Source organism: Bidens hawaiensis, unplaced genomic scaffold, assembly GCF_021521415.1.
Source record: "Bidens hawaiensis isolate Kalapana, Puna unplaced genomic scaffold, B.hawaiensis_p1.1 tig00011541_1, whole genome shotgun sequence".
NCBI lineage: Eukaryota > Viridiplantae > Streptophyta > Magnoliopsida > Asterales > Asteraceae > Bidens > Bidens hawaiensis.
The window spans coordinates 618,914-638,282 of record NW_027491903.1 but is presented as its reverse complement, the minus strand read 5'-3'; the positions used below and the strand labels follow the sequence as shown (position 1 = coordinate 638,282).

The 19,369-nt window shown below is 38.8% G+C and overlaps 2 protein-coding genes across 4 annotated transcripts in view; both read right to left on the bottom strand.

Annotated features, from left to right (window-relative positions):
• Window positions 1-1,462: 1,462 nt before the first annotated feature.
• On the bottom strand, window positions 1,463-7,404 carry LOC143538257 (argininosuccinate synthase, chloroplastic-like). 2 transcript variants are annotated; one of them, XM_077031853.1, is made up of 9 exons: window positions 7,295-7,404; window positions 7,096-7,191; window positions 6,326-6,467; window positions 6,142-6,190; window positions 5,866-6,048; window positions 5,728-5,802; window positions 3,127-3,312; window positions 2,227-2,315; window positions 1,463-2,108 (listed from the first exon to the last, which is right to left on the bottom strand). In XM_077031853.1, the coding sequence occupies exons 1-9, from the start codon at window positions 7,356-7,358 to the stop codon at window positions 1,547-1,549; spliced, it is 1,446 nt and encodes a 481-aa protein (XP_076887968.1). In that variant the 5' UTR covers window positions 7,359-7,404; the 3' UTR covers window positions 1,463-1,546. The 2 variants fall into 2 exon arrangements, with proteins under 2 accessions (XP_076887968.1, XP_076887969.1); XM_077031854.1 differs by lacking the exon at window positions 7,096-7,191 and having other exon boundaries at window positions 7,295-7,387.
• Window positions 7,405-17,385: 9,981 nt separating this feature from the next.
• The window catches only part of LOC143538255 (uncharacterized), a 29,900-nt gene continuing 27,916 nt past the window's right edge, over window positions 17,386-19,369 (bottom strand). The window contains exons 27-29 of one of the 2 annotated variants that reach the window (XM_077031852.1): window positions 17,807-17,911; window positions 17,598-17,720; window positions 17,472-17,490 (exon numbers count right to left, since the gene is read on the bottom strand). In XM_077031852.1, coding sequence (XP_076887967.1) covers window positions 17,607-17,720; window positions 17,807-17,911 — 219 coding nt within the window. In that variant the 3' untranslated portion in view covers window positions 17,472-17,490; window positions 17,598-17,606. Of the gene's footprint in view, window positions 17,721-17,806; window positions 17,912-19,369 lie in introns of both variants that reach the window. The other variant, XM_077031851.1, reaches the window with a different exon arrangement.

The following is a 19,369-nucleotide window of genomic DNA, read 5'->3' as shown; positions in this document are numbered from 1 at the left end:
GTCGACACTATTTTCAGGTTCATGTCGTATTATGTCATACTTTCAGCTTCATGTCGAATTTGACTGGCCGCCGACAACTCATTAACACCCATATGAACAAAGAAAGCAGATAAATCAATCAATCCTCACCATATTTTAGTAAAAAGACTTATATGTGTTAAAAGGTGTAGCTTAACAATAAGCATGGCAAGATTGTACATGTGTACCCGTTGGTGAAAACAAATATTTAATCTATGCTTTTGGAGGCCTAGATAAACATGTTAAATGGATTGATGAATTACAATAAATGGGTTACAAGTATTGACGGGTTGGCCTATTTAGGTAAGCCTTGGGTTATACACACACCAGGTAGGTTATTCAAATACCAGGAGAGCTTATAAGAGTCGTATAAGTGCATAGTCAAGTAATTTTCAATCAGGAGTGTCATGTTTTATTCTTTTGTATCGTATAGCCCCTATACGGCTCGTATAGGGCTATACGACTTGTATAGGGTCTATTTGACTCGTATAACGCCTTTTTTTTCAATTGTAAAATTACAAAATATTAAAAATAACACCCGAGTTGGTTGCAAAATAAAACACGTAACTCAAAAGTAAATATTTTGCTTCATACATAACAACCTACGCACAACATGAGCGCTTCGGGGTAACGAATTTTTAGATGTGGTATTGCAATCCATTGTTGACACATATATGAGTTATCTAAGCTTTTGAAATATAATTGCTATAAATATAATATTTTGTACAAGCGGCAACTTGTATTCATATGTGTTGTACGTCTCATCTTCGGTGTAGAACCCAAGTGCAACTGCAAACCGTGGTAGAGTAAGGTCAAACACCCATATAAAGTTATCCTCCGTCTCTTTCGATATAGAAGACAACGCAATCGTAATCGTCTTGCCGGTCGAAGCTACACCAACGATTGGTACAGGCGGCAACTTGTATTCGTTTGTGTTGTACGTCGTGTCAATAATCAACACGTGAGGGAATGACGCTTGCACTTTTTACACTAAAAATGAGTTCTTTTCTAAAGTCGTGATCGAAGATGTTATGAATCGTTTTTAAAACATGAAAACATGTAAGGAACAATTATAACATGTAATAATTTTTTTAATTAAATATGACATTGTATATTATTTAATGTTGACGATGTATTTTTGATATGATAGTGATATTGTGTTTTAATTATTTGGCCTAATGACCTACCGGAACCATCCTGACCCGAAAAATTTGACACAAAAAATAAGTCGAATACCGAAAAATTTCAAACTCATAGGAAAAGATTTCTAGCTTCGCCACTTATCCTAAACATAACTGTTTAATTAAACAAGCTTGAACACAACATGTTTATTTACCTAAGACATCTAAAACCTTATTATTTTTGTTTCATACTCGTATTTTAAGATTGTTCTGATATAAGAAATGATAATTACATAACTTAAAACATTTAATAGTTAATAATGAAACAGAGTCTAACTGATATTTATTCAATCTTAAACCCCAATAAAATCCCTCAATCCAAATACAAGAACCTAACCAACAAACCTTCACAGTTTCCCCTTCTCCTTTTCAAGCATGGCTCGAACCCTCATTGGCAACCCATACAACCTTATGAACCCAGCCGCATCCGCCTGATCATAAATCTGCCCGCTTTCAAAAGATGAAATATCTTCCCGATACAAGCTAAACAGGCTCTTCCGGCTAGCCACAATCACTGAACCCTTGTACAACTTAAGGGTCACCGAACCCGTGGTGGTCTTGGTTATATTCTCCATGAACGAGTCCATTGACTCACGAAGTGGGTCGAACCACCGGCCCGCATAGACTAGCTCAGCATACTTAAGAGCCATGATGTCTTTGAACTGGATGGCTTCTCGGTCCAGAGTCAGTGACTCGAGCTCACGGCACGCGGCGGCTAGGATGGTCCCACCGGGGGTCTCGTAGACCCCGCGGCTTTTCATTCCGACTAAACGGTTTTCCACCATGTCGATACGACCGATACCATGACGGCCACCAATGTCATTTAGCTCGGTTAGTAGAGATGCCGGGGAGAGTTCTTTCCCGTTTATGGAAACCGGGAGTCCCGAAACGATACCAATTTCTAGGTATCTGAAATAATAATAATATTTGTAATATGAGAAAGTTATTCAGCATAATGAATAAATAACAACCTTTATGATACAAACATAAAGATGATGACACTAACAATAATAATAATCAAACTTACTCAGGTTTGTCGGGTGCATCTTCTGGGTCAACTGACATCATGTACATATCTTTCTTCGGCTCGTTAGCAGGATCTTCCAAGATATCACCCTTCAAAACCACACCAGAAAAGCCAAAAATAAGATAAATAATAACAATAATAATGATAGTAATAATAATAAATACCACTTGGAGCAAAACATGTTCAGGTTGAAACAGTCATTTCTGACACGACACGAAGATAAATAGGTTTTGGGTTGTCATATCGAACTCGTATAACAAACGGGTTGTATTTGGGTTTGAACTTACTAACAAAATTGGGTAACCAGCTAACCGGTTTATGACATGTTTAACCTGTTTATTACAATCCAATTAACACATTTACAACTTGATTACTACCCGACAACCCATTTGACACGTTTAGATAAACAGGTCGTGTCCAGGTTAACCCTTTTAACTAAATAACTCGACTCGCTAACCCGTTTAGGACCTGTTTAACCCATTTATCACAACCCAACTACCACGTTTACAACTTACAACTTAATTACTACCCTTTAACCTGTTCGACACGTTTAGACAAATGAATTAAACGGGTCGTGCCTAGTTAAACAATTTTAAGTGCTCATGTATTAGGGTTGATGTTTTCGAGTTGAACAATTCAACCCACCAACCCGACATGATTGACAACTGTAAACACAAGTAGGACCGAGTTGGGTCGACCCACTAATACTTTTGTGCAAAATTCAAGTCTTTTATAAACAAGTAATGCGTTAAATATGATTACAAAAACAATACATCTACGATTAGAGACTTTGTATGACTTTTAACCTATTCACTTATTAGCTAACTTTATTTTATTTAACCGATTTGAATAGAAGCAACCCAAATCAACTGTACATAATAAGATGAAAGGAAAACATACCTCGTGACTGAGATGCCATAGATTCCTGTCTCGGCTATAAATAGATTTCTTTGTAACTGGAACGGGAACATTGTGTTTTTTGGCATATTCAATAGCATCTTCCCGCCCTGTTATATCCCATTCCCTCCAAGGCGCCACAACTTGAAGATCAGGATTAAGCGAAAAGAAAGTAAGCTCAAAACGCACCTGTAATTTAAAAACAAAACAAAAAATGGAAAACTATCAATCAATCAATCATACCTAGTAAAATCCCACCGACAGCAAAGCTATAAGTAGGGTCTGGGGAGGGTGGGATGTAGGCACACCGTACCTCTATCCAAAGGAATAAAGAGGTGGCTTCCAGAGAGACCCTCGGCTCTAAGTACATGTGTATGAAGCAAAATAAAGGAAATCAAAGTTTAACAGCTATATAAAAACTACTACTAAATATAATAATATTAATAATAATATTAATAATAAGATCACAGTTTAACAGATATATAAAAGCTAATAATAATTATAATAATAATAATAATATATGTAAGGGAAATACCATTATGGTATGTGACCTAAATAAGTTAAGTCTAAGCCCTAAGGTATTCAATTCTCTCTAAAAATCCTTAACTTTAATTCTACTTCTCCACGAATTCCTATCCTCAACCATGTCCTCGGAGAGGTTTAGGTCTATCAAATCATGCCTAATCCTCTCATCCCAAGTCAATTTCGGTCGTCCTCTACCCCTCCTCCCCTCTATAGTAATGTTGTCTATGGATCTAACAGGATTCGTCGTCAGTCTTCTCTTTACATGTCCAAACCATCTCAATCTCCACTCTCTTATCTTGTCTGCTATGTTCGCCACCCCTAATCTCTCGCGAAACACAACGTTTCTTATTCGGTCTAGCCTTGTGTGCCCACACATCCAACGTAGCATTCTCATTTCTGCTACCTCCATCTTCCGCACTTGTGCCTTCTTGATGGCCCAACAATCTGTTCCATATAGCATTGCAGGTCTAACTGCCACCCTATAGAATTTTCCCTTTAGTTTAGTCGGGAAACTCTTGTCGCACAATATACCTGTGGCTGCTTTCCATCTACACCATCCTACCTGAACTCGGTGGGTCACATCACTGTCTAATTCCCCATCGCTCTGTACAAAAGATCCTAAATACTTGAACTTCGTTACCTGCGGGACCACTTGCCCTTCAATTGTGATCTGTGCGTCTTCATTGTCGTTTATCCCACCAAAATCACAGTGGAGGTACTCCGTCTTAGATCGGCTAATCTTTAAACCTTTTGTCTCTAAGGATGTTCGCCACTCCTCAAGCCTCATGTTTAGATCTTGTTTTTTCTCAGCAAGTAACACAATATCGTCTGCGAACATCATGCACCACGGGAGAGTCCCCTGAATCGACTTTGACAGCTCATCCAAGACTACTTCAAAGAGAAACGGGCTCAACGCTGACCCCTGGTGAAGACCTACCTCTACAGGAAAGAAATCAGTATTCCCCACTGGCGCACGGACACTTGTTTCACTCCTGGTATACATATCCATAATTATCTCTATGTATTTCCTGGGCACTCTTCTACCCTCCAAGCACTCCCAGAGCACCTGTCGTGGCACACTGTCGTAGGCCTTTTCTAGGTCAATAAACACCATATGTAGATCACGCTTCTTCTCCCTATACTTTTCCATTAATCTTCTTATAAGGTGTATTGCCTCTGTGGTGGAACGCCCCGGCATGAAACCAAATTGGTTGACCATAACCTGAGTTTCTCGTCTAAGTCTAACCTCAATCACTCTTTCCCATAGCTTCATAGTATGACTTAGTAGTTTGATTCCTCGGTAATTACCACAACATTGGGCGTCTCCTTTGTTCTTATAGATAGGAACTACAACGCTGCTCCTCCACTGGTCTGGCATCTTACCTGATTTGAGAATACTATTGAACAGAGTAGTTAACCACATGACTCCTTCCTCCCCCAGACACTTCCACACCTCGATGGGTATGTTGTCTGGGCCAACCGCCTTAGACCTTCCCATCCTCCTCAGTGCATCCTTCACCTCTTCTCGTGTGATCCGTCGGCAGTAGCAGTTATTCGATTGTTGTCGTTGAAAGTTTGTGTTGTCATGTTCTTCTTGATAAGCTCTCCTATTGTTAAAAAGATTGTGGAAGTAGGTTTGCCATCTTAGCTTGATGTCCTGCTCCTTGACCAGTACATGCCCATCTGTATCCTTTATGAACTTCACCGGTCCTAGATCTTGCCTTCTACGCTCCCTGGCTTTGGCAATCTTAAACATAGCTTGTTCCCCCTCTTTTGTTTGTAGACTTTCATACATCCGTTTAAAGGCCGCCTTCTTTGCTTCCGCCACTGCCTTCTTCGCCTCTATCTTGGCCGTTTTGTAGTTGTCCCTCAATTCCACTCGCTCCTCCTCATTCGTGCACCTCATTAGCTCCCTAAAACATCCTTGTTTGTCCCTTATCTTGTCTTGCACTGCGTCATTCCACCACCAAGACTCCTCATGCCCACTTGTCTTTCCTGTTGTGACCCCGAGAGTCTCCTTTGCTACTAGTTATACTAATATCCTATTAATCCGGCCAGAAAGTAAGGTTAGAAACATGCCTGATCATTTCCCTTTCCTGTGCATCCATGAGCAACAGCATCTGCTCCAACTTCTTTTGCCACATCCACCATTGCCTGTTAGTATTACAGGTGATAAGATTGGTGGGCCGAGTATTCTAATATGTATTTGGGCTTTACCTTTGCAATAACTGGTCGGGCCATTGAGGTACCTAGCAAGTACTTTCTTTCATATACTGCACCAGCTCGTAAACAAGGGTATACATAATCCTTCACGAATTCTTCGGTCAAATCTTTGACCACCAATTGGCAGGCCCCACTTGCTTTAGCCTTTGCTTCCAAACCTTCCAGTTCTGAAATCCCCTATAAAATAGATAACAACCTTCTAAAGTTAATATGGAAACATGATTATAATACCATAATAATAAAAATCCAGTTTAACTATAGAGAACTTACTTGACCAACATCTGCAGTAAAGCAGACAACTTCACAGCCATAATTCTCCCTGCAACAAATAAAAAAAAGTTAGTAATTTAACATACTTTCTGCATCTCGTTAAGCAAAAAGAGGATCATAAGAAGTTTAAGACAAGTTCCTATTTTTTTTCTTTGAAGAACAGGTCTAGCTTTTAGCATTTTACCTAAGCCACGGAACAATTACTGAGGTATCCAATCCACCACTGTAAGCAAGAACAACTTTGTTCAATTTGCCCCGTAGACCTCTTCCCTTGGTAGCATTTGATGCATCAGTTTCCTTATCACTGGCCAACACTGCTTGAATTCCTATTCATCAAGCAAATCCCCTAATTTAGGTCCCACAAATATTTTACTTGTGTGTGTGCTCCATTAACACATATTAAAATGCACATAATGTATCCTAGATCCAACTTAAAGAATAACACATATAATATAAAGATTGTGTGTCCCAGAGCATATGTTAAGATGTACTTAATGTGTCCTAGATTCTACTAGACAAACAACTTCCCACTGTTCCGTATCAATCCAATTTTCAACAAAGCATTAATAAAACAATCCACTTTATAAAAACGTGTCAGGACGTTAATGCAATTGCACATCGGAGTCAACATCGGTCAAAATTAGGGTATGTAACAAAAGGAATGAAGTGAATGAAGAATTTATGGAATAATGATAGGTTTACATGATAAAAAGTAAGAATGAAATTATTAAATTAAGTAGATTCTAGGGCACATTATAGTTACACTAGCATATGTCCAGTGAAGAGAATCACAGATGTAATTATATTATAAATAATAATAATAATAATAATAACAAATGCATAGTAATATCTGACAAGGCATACTGGAGCTCAAAGTAATTGACCTAATTAATTATGAAATAAAATTCTTGAGAAAATGCAGAAATATGATTAAAATGATGAAGGCAAAAGTACCTTGAGGTTTACAAAATGTCTGAGACAGATTCCTAGGGCTATGATGCACAAATGCAACTCCACGAAACTCACTTGCTTTACCTCCTAATTTACACTCTATAATAACAAACAAATATTCAATCGTCTATCCAACGAACAAAACCAATCACAACGCAAATAATATTCAATCGTAACGAATATGTGAAGATAGATTAATCACCTGAATTTAGAGAAGGAACAAGTGGCTTTGTTGAAGATGAGGTGGCCTGCAAGTGATGAGCCATTTGAGTGTTAATGGCGGCTTCAGACGTACACTAGTTTGTAGGACAGTTGTTGAAACTGATGATTATTAGGGTTTTATAAAGACAAAACCAAGATTATTTATACTAGTGGAGGTCTGTGAATTTCTACACGTGACGTAACGTCGATGTTAAGACAATTTTATTTTAGTGTGTAACGGTTTGTAGCTTAAAATTGCCTAAAATCGTTCAATGATAACAAAATTTCCAAGTTGAACGTCGACACGTATTTAGCCCCCCCCCCCCCTCCCAAAAAAAATCGTCCTAAAATTGCCTAGGAGTGATATGGAGTAGGGAGTGCGAGGTGCGGTTCGATGCGTTTTAGTTAAAACCAAACTGGAAACCAAAATTTCGGTTTTTGGAGTTTTTGAAACCGTCCGGTTTCGGTTTTTTCAGTTTCAGTTTTTTGGTTTTCGTTTTGGTTTCGGTTTTTTCGGCTTTTGTCATTTGAGCTTGAAAATTTTATACCAAAAAAAGAAAATTGGCAAAAAATAATGAATTTAGGTATAAAGATTTTTGTTAATTGTAAAATAATATACAATTATACATTTAATAAAAAAATATTTGAGTTACATATTTATTAAAAAAAACAAAAATTTTATTTTAAAATATATACAAAATAATGAATCTTATAAATTACTTAATATAAAATATAAAAAAATTAGGAATTCGGTTCGGTTAGGTTTTTCCGGTTTTTTTACATGCAAAACCGAACCGTTAGTGCGGTTTTTACAAAAACATGAAACCAAACCGTCGATTTTTGTTTCGGTTTGGATTACTCGGTTTTTTCAATTTCAGGTAGGTTTTTCCGATTTTTTGTACACCTCTAATGTGAAGAGCGATTTTCACTCAAAATCACCCAACTATACAAGGCGTTATATGGTCTAATAACGGATGTGATTTGTGTATTGAAACCCATTAAGATGTTTCAAAACTATAACTTTTTATTTTATTATTTTATCTTGTTATACAAATGCATTTATAAACTTTAAAGATTCTAGCGGGATATATGGTTATAGTGGAAAACCAGTCAGCACTCATTATGAAATGGAATCAAGGGATACTGATATGTCACATGTGTGACACAAATGTAGTTTTCAGTTTGATTTATTTAATAATAAAGTAGTTTAGCTAAGGTGGAATTCATATATATGGTTTTTGGAATCATAGGGAACGATCAAATATCTTGCCTTGTTCATTCAAGTCTTATATGGACGGACCAAATGTGTTATACACCTATCATATCAAGTACTTGTGACCCCTTGCACATTACTTGTTGCAATTTCTATTAACCAAAACCCGATCTTAAACTCATACGAAGGGTTTTATTCATTAGAAAATCATCTGCATTTATATTGCGTTTAAGCTTTTTATAACTTCAAGTTTCGTACAACTGAAAAAGATTATAAAATATCTTTCGAAGATTATGTGTTTTAAAATAATATATTTCATTTTGGTGAATGTATGAATCGATTACAGTAATTAAATGGGTATATACTAATACTATACACCTCGAAAACTTGTGAAAAAAACTATAGCAAGGCACGACCATATCTCGTACACATCTTGTCAAATTGAGGTTCTTCTACTATCCCTATATGTGGATGCCCCTGTTGGAAGAACCAACACATGGACCTTTGGAGAAAGGTTCAAAAAGACTACCACTCAGGTTTAAGCAACTTTGTCTATATACTGTCTCATGAAAAAACAGTGTAAAACGAGTTTTTTACTGTTATTTTTTCCACCAACTTTGTACACAACTAAATATAATTATTATTTATTTCCACTTACGTTCTCCCGGATGAGAGCTTCGTAAATAGTAACAAACAATGTTTTGTTCAAAATTAGAGTTAAGATGAATTGAAAGCCCGAAAGAAAAGGGAATGAAAAGAACAACGTCTTGTGGTTTATGGATAAAGATAATATTTTTGGCATGATATGTGGTTAAAAACTCCTGTCAAGTAAGCCTTCAATGACGCTAAAAAATGTTTGAGGTTTTGTTCATGGATAAGATTAAGATAAATAGGTGAGGAACCGTAAATAAATTATAAGTTAACTCATAGTCATTTCTATTTAGCTAAAAATAAATCATTGTACTCATAACTCAAGCAATGGGTGGGAACTTACACACATAAGATGAAGTATAAACTTAAAAGAAATATAAGTCTTTCTTAAATATTGTTTTCTTAGTAAAGAAAGATAAATAAATAAGTGAGAGCATGCACACGTACAAACATGTTGTGACTGTGGACAATGGGAACAATGTGACATTTTTTAATGAAAAAGAAATAATAATATAGAGTATTCTATTAATATAAATAAAAAAATCGTAAATAATAACTTCTTGTCAGATGACACATTGTAGAAACTAGGATCTATTTGATATAGGATAATGGAATAAGCAATAGAATGGAATGAGTGAGGGAATGATATGGACGAAGTAAGGCCACCCATAGTGGGCGATGGCCTTGGGCGACTTTTGGGCGAGAACACTGCCCCCCGGCCAAAATGTGGGGCGATGGGGGGGGGGGGGGGGGGGCGAATACCTTTTGTCGCCGTGCTATGTTGGAAAATAATAATAAAAAAATAATTTAACCGTTGGGAATGGTCAAAATTTAAAAAAAAAACAAATTTAATTTAAACAATATATATATATATATACACACACATATACCCTTCTTCTCCAAACTCATACATTTCATACACTACACATAACCAAGTTCTTCAAAAATACAACAAAAATGAATCTTGGAAACAACCCGAACCAACCGAAACACCCATTCCCTTCTTTCGAAACCCATGTCGTGGATCTCACCGCTACCATTAGAGAAACCATCAAACAACACGAAAAGATTGCGGTGGAACTCACCGCTACCATGAGATAAACCAACAAACAACAAAAAAAGATTGTCGCTATGTTGAAATTGCGGGAAATGAGTAAAGAATACGAATCCCTCAAAGCGGTCGGATTACACGAAGAGGCTGCATTATTGCAACGACGATGAGTTGAAAAATGCACGAATATTATGGATATTAGTTTTTTTTTGTTATGTATTTTTTAGTGTTTCTTTTTTAATTTTAATGTCTTTTTATTTAATTATTAATTTAATGGGTTTTTATTTGTTTAGTTTAATTATTAAAAGAAAATAATAAAAAATGGTGACGTGGCACTGGAGGGGGCTACAACACCATTACACCCAAAAAACAAATTCCTACAATTTGCTGACTGAGCACCATGTGTCGCAATTCGCCCAATTTGTAGCCTCTCCACTACACATAGTCTAATGTAATTAATCATTACCATTTCATTGACATGTTTGGTTACCATGTGAGAGTGACATGAATTATTAGTTTTTATTTTTTGGTAAGCTAGAAAAAGCCAGAATAAAATAAAAATGGTAGTGAGTGGCGGTGGGATGGTGGTTGTATGCAGGTGGTGGTGGTGATGGATGGGAGTGATGGTTGGTGGTGGCGGTAATGATAGGTAGTGGCGGAGGCGGGTGTTGGTGGCGGAGGCGGTGGCGGTGGGCGGCAAGAGCGATTGTTGATGGATTGTTGTTGGTGGGTGGTGGTGGTAGGTGGTGGGCGGCAAGAGCGATTGTTGGTGGTGGGTGGTGGTGGTGGTAAGCGGGGGGTGATGGTGGTGATGGATGGGAGTGATGGTTGGTGGTGGCGGTGATGATAGGTAGTGGCGAAGGCGGGTGTTGGTGGTGAGAGGGCAATGGGTAGTAGTGGTGAGAGGGTGGTGGAGGTAATATAGTGTGAAATAAGGATGGAATGAAAAAAACATGGGGGTGGGTGGAATAAATATGAGGTGTTTTAGAGGAAATGAAATAGACATGGTAATTGGTGATTCAATTCCATTAACCAACTAAACACGTTTTTTCATTCTTTTATAGTGGTCCATTTTATTCTGTATCTCGTTCATACATAACAAACGCTACTTAATATGCATTTCGTATTAATATCGTCGTTCTAAGAGCATTTGAAACTTAAGAGTTACGATATAAATTTTCTGAAATACTTAAAAGACAAACAAACCAGCTTGATGTTTTTAAAAAAATGACATTTGAATATTATTAATTTGAATTTTGAGAAAATATTGATCATTTTATATATAACACAAACCGAACTACATCTGGATAATGGGTAAGCGAGCAACAAGCTGCGCCGCTATCCCCTTTTGATCGCAAAGCCTATTCTACTAAATATAAATCATTGGTTCCTCGGGCTCAGCGAGTCACTGTGGACCACCTTCTGCACCCGCTCCAAGAAGCGAACCGCCTCGGGAGCTAGGGATCCAAAAGTGTCGAAGGCAAATGGAATGAACACGTGCTGATTCTCCAAACACAATGTCTCATGCTTAGCAACCTTCCTAGACTCCGCTCTCAAAACCGCCTGTCCCGGTAAGAAGCCACTGTCTTTCAGCCCCACCGACGGGGACACCCCAGTGAGGTCAACACACGCATGCTTACCCCCTGCCCAGCCAAACACAAGAACATCCGCAGGACGTAGGGTAGATCTTCCCTCACGCGGATCAGTCAAAAAGTTAACAGGTGCCTCTTTCTTGGCTGAGATCCCGGCACGTCTAAGCACATCCGATAACACATCTCTAACCCAGTCATGACGATACTTAAATCCCGGCAATTTCTTACAGTGGAGGGCATGCACCAAATTTGATTAAATGCCCGCCATGTGTTTGATTAAATGCCAACACCAAATTTTATTATAATTTCCTTTGTTTCCAAAAACAAAAAAAGTTTTAATTTCTTAAGTGATTTATGAGGGCATGTGGTGGAGAGCCCGGTCCTAGCTCGGGCACGGGGATTTGGCGTTGCCCCCTTAAAAATTTTCATGTTTGCAAAGATGGTATCCCGGGATACAAGGGGTACTCTAGGTTACTCATGCATTTTCAGCGGGATCACTTCAATGTAAAGGAAATGAGAGATTAGTTATAGGAGCGTCTTGCTTTGGACTTGGAACTCTACAATGACGTTGTCGAAACCTTGCGCTTGCTTAAGAACTGGTTATGCGGGGAGTGCATGGCCCTGCATGCCTTGAATAGGCCTTGTCTGCACGGAAAAGAAGTTGTTAAATGCACCCCACGTGCAGGAGGCGACTTTGATTTTATTGTGGGGATCCCTCAACCCCGCGATTCGCAGGTGGAACTTGGGAGTGGTCAGTCTGAGACGTTTGTGGTAGATGTCGCTCTCCTTGAGCGCGTCCTCGCCATTCCTATTTGCCACTATCAAGAGTATCCCGCCCGCGTGTCGCATGGCTTTTGCCCAGGCTTTGTCAGGGGGCTCCGTAAAGTGGTGGATGCCCCGAGGTCTATTGAGGCTTGGGTTAAACTTTTGTTGTTGCCTCGTTGCACGTTACGTGTTGTCAAACCGGCTACTAGGCAAGAACGAAGGTCCGGTAACAGGAAATCGCTTCAATGTAGCTCCATTATGCGGGCTTTGGCTGTTTGGAAAGATCGGGCAGGTTTAGAAGAGTTGGTGCTACCGCTCCTTGAACTTCCAGTGATGTGGGATTGCCAACATAAAGAAGAGGGAGGGGGCAATATCAAGCAATGCCTCCGGAAGTTAGCGGACGGCCATTACACAGCGGCGATCAAAGTCATGTGTTCATCCGGGGTCGCGCCTGCCGGGGGGGATACTTTGAGAGCATTGATTGATAAACATCCTGTGGTGGACCCCCCGACCATGCCCTCCGTCGTGCCATCGGAACCAGCCTTGCAGGTGGACGATGATTGTGTATTGGAATGTATTAAACCTTCCCGAAAGGTACATCTTGTGGGAGGGATGGTTTGCGGGCCCAACATATTTTAGACGCTTTCTGTGGCCAGGGGTCTCCGACCGCCTCCGGGCTCTTAAAGGCCATCACTGATGTTGTCAACTTGTGGCTTGGGGGGCTTTGTCCAAAAGTTCTAGCGGAGTTCATTGCTTCGGCACCGTTGACCCCCCTGTTGAAGCCTGACAATGGAATTAGACCCATCGCAGTGGGGGCCATTTGGAGAAGATTGGTGTCGAGAGTCGCTATGAGTAAAATAGGGAAAAAGGTGGCTGCTTATCTACGGGATTTCCAATTCGGGGTTGGGATCCCTAATGGGGCAGAAGCGGTATTGCATAGTGCTAACAGATTTTTGAGCGCGTTTCATTCTGACGGGTCCCTGGCTATGCTCACTGTTGATTTTTCTAACGCCTTCAACGAGGTGGATCGGACGACCCTTCTCAGGGAAGTTAGCTGCATATGTCCATCCATCTTCCCATGGGTCCAGTTTTTATATGCCCGTCCCGTCCGTTTATATGTGGGGGGGATACTCATATCGGGGCTTTTACTGGGGTGCAGCAAGGGGACCCCCTTGGCCCTCTTCTTTTTGCGTTGGTCCTTCATCCGCTCATCCTTAGGGTGCAGGGGACCTGTCCATTGCCCTTCCATGCTTGGTATTTAGACGATGGCACTATTATTGGTAAGGCTGAGGAGGTCGCTAGAGCGTTGGGCATTATTCGCTCAGAGGGGGCGTCTCTAGGGCTTAGGCTTAATATTCGAAAAACATAGGTTTTTTGGCCGTCATGTGATGATTCGAAGAAAGTGTCGGGTTTATTTCCTGGAGAGATTAGCAGGCCTGCGATGGGAGTTAAACTCTTGGGGGGGAGCGGTTAGTCGGGATGCAGGGTTTATTCGGTCTTTGGCAACTAAAAGAGCTTTGAGGGCGGTTGAACTTATGAAACGCCTGCCGGACCTGAGGGACCCCCAAAGTGAGCTCCTTTTGTTACGCTCGTGCATGGGGGTTGCTAAGTTAGTGTTTGGGCTCCGGACCTGTCAACCTGAACATGTCAAAGAGGCTGTGTCCATCTTTGATGCGGGCCTGCGGGGGGCAATTGAAGATATTGTTGTGTGTGGAGGACCGCATTTTGGGGACCTCCAGTGGAGGTTGGCTTCCTTCCCTATGCGTTGCAGAGGCTTAGGAATTTTCTCGGCTGAGGATGGAGGCATATGCATTTGTGGCTTCCAGGTCTCAGTCGTGGAAATTGCAAGACCACGTCCTGCGAAACGCTGGTGTTACGGGGGGTAGATCCTGACTACTCTTTTGCACTTGGTAATATTGGAACAACTCTCCCGAACCTTGATATAGGCGGTTTTACTGATAAGGAGACCGCCCCCAAGAAACCTCAACAAACCTTGGCGAGTGCTCTTTATGGTAAACACGTACATGATTTGGAGGAGCGATTCGATATGACCCCGAGACAAAAGGCAGTTTTAGCTTGTCTCAAGGGGGCTCATGCCCAGGATTTTTTAACTGTTGTGCCCATTGAAGGTCTTGGGCAACGGATGTCAGCAGTTGAATACAGAGTCATCCTTAAATACCGGCTTATGATTCCCCTTTTCCCTCCAGATGAATTATGCCCCATTTGTAAAAAAGCTTGTTTGGATAGATTCGGTGAGCATGCCCTCCACTGTAAGGAATTGCCGGGATTTGAATTTCGTATTTTGAAATAGATGGAAATAGTCTTCCTATCATGTTGTACGTATATGATCCAAAAATATAAGATCACTCCCTGTATATTTTCACTCGTCTTTGTTTAGTGATAATTTAAGTTTGGAGTTAACTGTAGCTATGGTTTATGTGGTAAAACCTAAAACGCAGCTTTCAACCCGTAGTGACCCTTTAGTAGTCCTTTTTAATTTGTGCAATTGGGACTCAGTCGTGAACCCAAAGTTTGTTTACTGTTTTTATACTCTTTCAATTTGCAACCATGTTGTTTTAAATACATGCAATTTGGACCCTCAATCAGTTAACATATATTCCCTACAACAATTTACCAGCCGAATGTTGACTTTTTAGGGTTGACTATCTTTTATCCGTTGACCTTTATTGTAAGTTGGTTATTACAATCTACTAAATGTAAATAATCATAATCTTAACTATCTAAACTGATTATTTGTATATAAGTATTATTTGTATAAAATTAATCAAATTCACATGAAATCAACAATTTACATAATTTGATAATATACATACACACTACACAGAGTCCTAAGTCAAACGGTGACTTTACACAACATTAACCAATTGCAACACAAGGTTTTACTTTCCTAAGTAAAACTATGATTTTCAACAAATTCAGTTGCCTAATATACTCAAAAGCATATAATACATACCTATACACGAATAAATACATATACACATACACATACACATATACATGCATACATACATATACACAAAAACAGATACACATACACATATATACATAAATACATACATACATACAAATACACACATATATACAGATATACATACACATATTTATACAAAGATACATGCATGCATATACATAAAGATACACACATACATGTATACACACACATATATCGAGATACATACATTTATATACTCACCAATTAATACACAGCTACAAACACACATATATACACAACCATCACATATTTCTCCACATATGCATACAATTATACATACACACACAACCATACATACATATATGCACGGATACGTACATAAAAAGATTGTTATGCCACTGCATAAATACACATGCATACATTGCAAGCACTTGATTCCTTAACTAATTAGTTTGTTGTTGTCGTTCTACAAAATCAAGTCAGCAGATGCATACTAATTGTACATACATACATCTAATTATACATACATACATCTAGTTATTCATACTATACATACATACACCTAATAAAATCAAACAAAACACTTGACTCCTTAATACAGTCACACATACATCTAGTTATGCATACAAAAAATAAATACATATAAGCACACAGTTTTACAAATTCATATACACAAAACACAAGCATACATAGATATAGACACAATCACACCCACATTAATCATACATATGTGCACACGTTGATCAAATTGACGACATTGCGATAACTAGATTATTACTTAAGTTAATACAAAATGCTCTAATTAGTTGATATAATACAAAACACCAAAACCACCAACTACTTAAACCTTACTCGAGTTGATCCTGGCCACCTGCTTGAAATTGGAAATTGTAGATCCTGTATGGTCGGGTTTTCACAAAAGCCACCAACTCAAGTTTTAGGTGGTCAAAGCTAACATCTAGCCAAATCGTGGCTATAAAACCAATAACATAATCGTCTCATTTATAAAGCATCGACCTAAAACTGAATTTAACTGAACAAACGAATTAACTGGGAAAAATGTGAATTCTGATACCTGTGAAAAATGTGGTATTAAGGATTGCATATCCAAGCCATATCTATGATCGGCAGGAAGACGGAAGACAACGGCGGGATACAATGGCGGGAAGGAGAATTTAGGGTTTTAAGTTGCGAAGTGTGTGTGTGTGGGGGGGGGGGGGTATATTGAACCGGGGTTTGGTTAGGGGGTGAAAATACATTGTTACCCTTGAAACTAACTAGTTAACTAACGACTATGACCGATTGCCACCACATGATCCATATATAAGATGGCCACCGCAGGTTGAAAGATGTGTTTTGGGTTTTATCACATGGACCATAATTGCAATTAACTCTTAAATTTGTTTAATAACTTTACAGATGTGTTACAAGTTGGATCGAGCATTTCACGAGCCAAACACGTCCTCAACATTTCTCATCAAGATAAACATGGAGCAAACGATAGCGTAGCCATATCTTATACACCATCCATACACTTAACTCAAATTTTTATAAAGCTTGAATTACTTTTCTTACTTTTAAAAAACTTCTAGACCTTTTTGACCATATTTTCTTATAAACGTTTGGTCTTTTCTTATAAACCCTTATAACTTTAATGCTTTTAATCTTTCTTAACTTAAATACTTATCTAAAATTTAGGTTAAAAGCTTTTAACGCTCCAAGAGATGCGGTAACCTGACTCACCTTTTTCTCTTAACAAGATAACCTGTCTGTTGGTTTGGTTTCAACATGAGAAAATAACGTCAATTAACAATACCACAATATTAAATGACAGAAATAAACCATTGTACAAGATATCCATAACACTGATATAACTTTTATTTCTATCCCAACTTATGTCAAATAAATTAAACAAAAAAAAAAAAATCTTGAAAATTACTACAAGAGACTTGGGTGAGGTGGGGATAACAAACTAACAAACAAATTGCGAAAAAAGAAAGATAATTAATTATTAGTTAATAAAAATAAATTAAAAAAAAAAGAGGCTATACTTGTACAAAGATGGCTTTGATTTATAACCATCTATTGTTACATGAAGTAGCTAAGAGCCTTCTTTCTTCTAGAACCTCCCTCTCCATACAACTCATTCCATTGCACAAGCTCATTCATGTTTACAGACTCAGATGACACACTTGCACATACCTATCAAACAATAAATTACCCTTTTAACCTCCTAAACATTTTAGCAACAAAATATGACAATATTATTGAGATAACGCGTTCTCAACCTGTTCATGAGCAAATTTAAAGTCATCAAAGTTTAAAGGCCGGATATCAGAACTTTCACTTAAAGCCAGAGCCTGCTTTCCATCCGCTATAGCTGCAGCATGCTCCTGCCATTCAATTAAACTTATTATAAAATATTCTTATAAAATTTAGAGAAAATTGCACAAATGGTTCTTGCGGTTTGACCATATTGCAAGTTTGGTCCCCAGATTGAAAGGGAAAACGTCACAGAATAGTAACCAAGTTTCAAAAGTGTTCCAATTAGATCACTCATGCAATTTTTGCCCAAATCGGGTCACTAATTCTTCAAATCGAGCCACATCAGATTTTTTATGCGTCAAGAAAGCAATGGAGGAGAAGATGTGGGGGTTGGAATTTGAAATATATCTACTTATATTTAAAAAAATAGAAAACGAAATGTTAACTATATCAAAAATTTTAAAAATAAATTTCACGTTACCACTTCACATCAATATCAAAAAAATGATAAAAAGATTTCCTCATTGAAACAAAAAAAAATGCTAAAAAAATGTTAAAACCTATAATTTAAATCATAAATGAAAGTTGAGTGACTTAATTGGAACACTTTTTAAAACTTGAGTGACCTAATTGTTAGGAACAAAGCGGCGCGCGGAAGCGAAACAGCACACACATGCACAACGATAAACACACATAAACGAAAATATAAACGACACAAGAATTTAACGTGGTTCGGTCCCCGCGAGGGGACCTACGTCCACGGGCTGCAACTAGGTTTTCTTATTAGCTCAGAACCAAGATTACAATTACATGATGGGATATATATAATAAACAAGATTAGGGTTAAACATAATTAGGAGCCAAAACCGGGCCTTCTAATAAAACCGGCCCAAAGGCCTTCATAACCCAACAATCTCCCACTTGAAGGCCTTGCGATAAATTCCAGCCTGCCATCCAAGTAAATATAACAATCTCATTCATCCAGTAACTCTAGTAATCTTCAGTAATAGAAATCAACCAAGCCTCCAGTTCCAAGAACAAGCTAAAACTTCAACAAAAGAAGTTCTCCAAGCCTCCAGTTCTCTAGGAACAAACTAAGATTTCTACCAATCCACACCAGTTGCAGCGCCCCTTCCCATCAGTTACCTGAAAGGCCCATTGAAGCTCCCGAGAGCTCCAATCCGGTCATCACAGACCCAGCCATGACAAAACCCGCCAATGGCTCATCCTCAATCTTAACCGGCCCTCACTTACTCACACTACCGGCTCCAAAGACTTCCAGAGGATAATCACTCTCCAAAAATCAGCAGACTATACCAGGAGAGATTTTCACATTCGGATTTCCCAGTCTTCCGAACTCAACGTCCCTTTGGAAACAAACCTAGAACACACCGCGTGCTCCCACTGTTACCAAAACCCCGAACATGTTCAGACCTCCGAATACGCTCAAGCTAACATCACTGTGGCTCCAGGCTTCATGTCTGCAAACTGAAACCCCTTAGCTCTACCCGATTCAGCGAGCCAAGACCTTATAACTCGGAAGTTGGTTCACTTCTTCCGACGATACAGAGACCGTATCTTCCAAA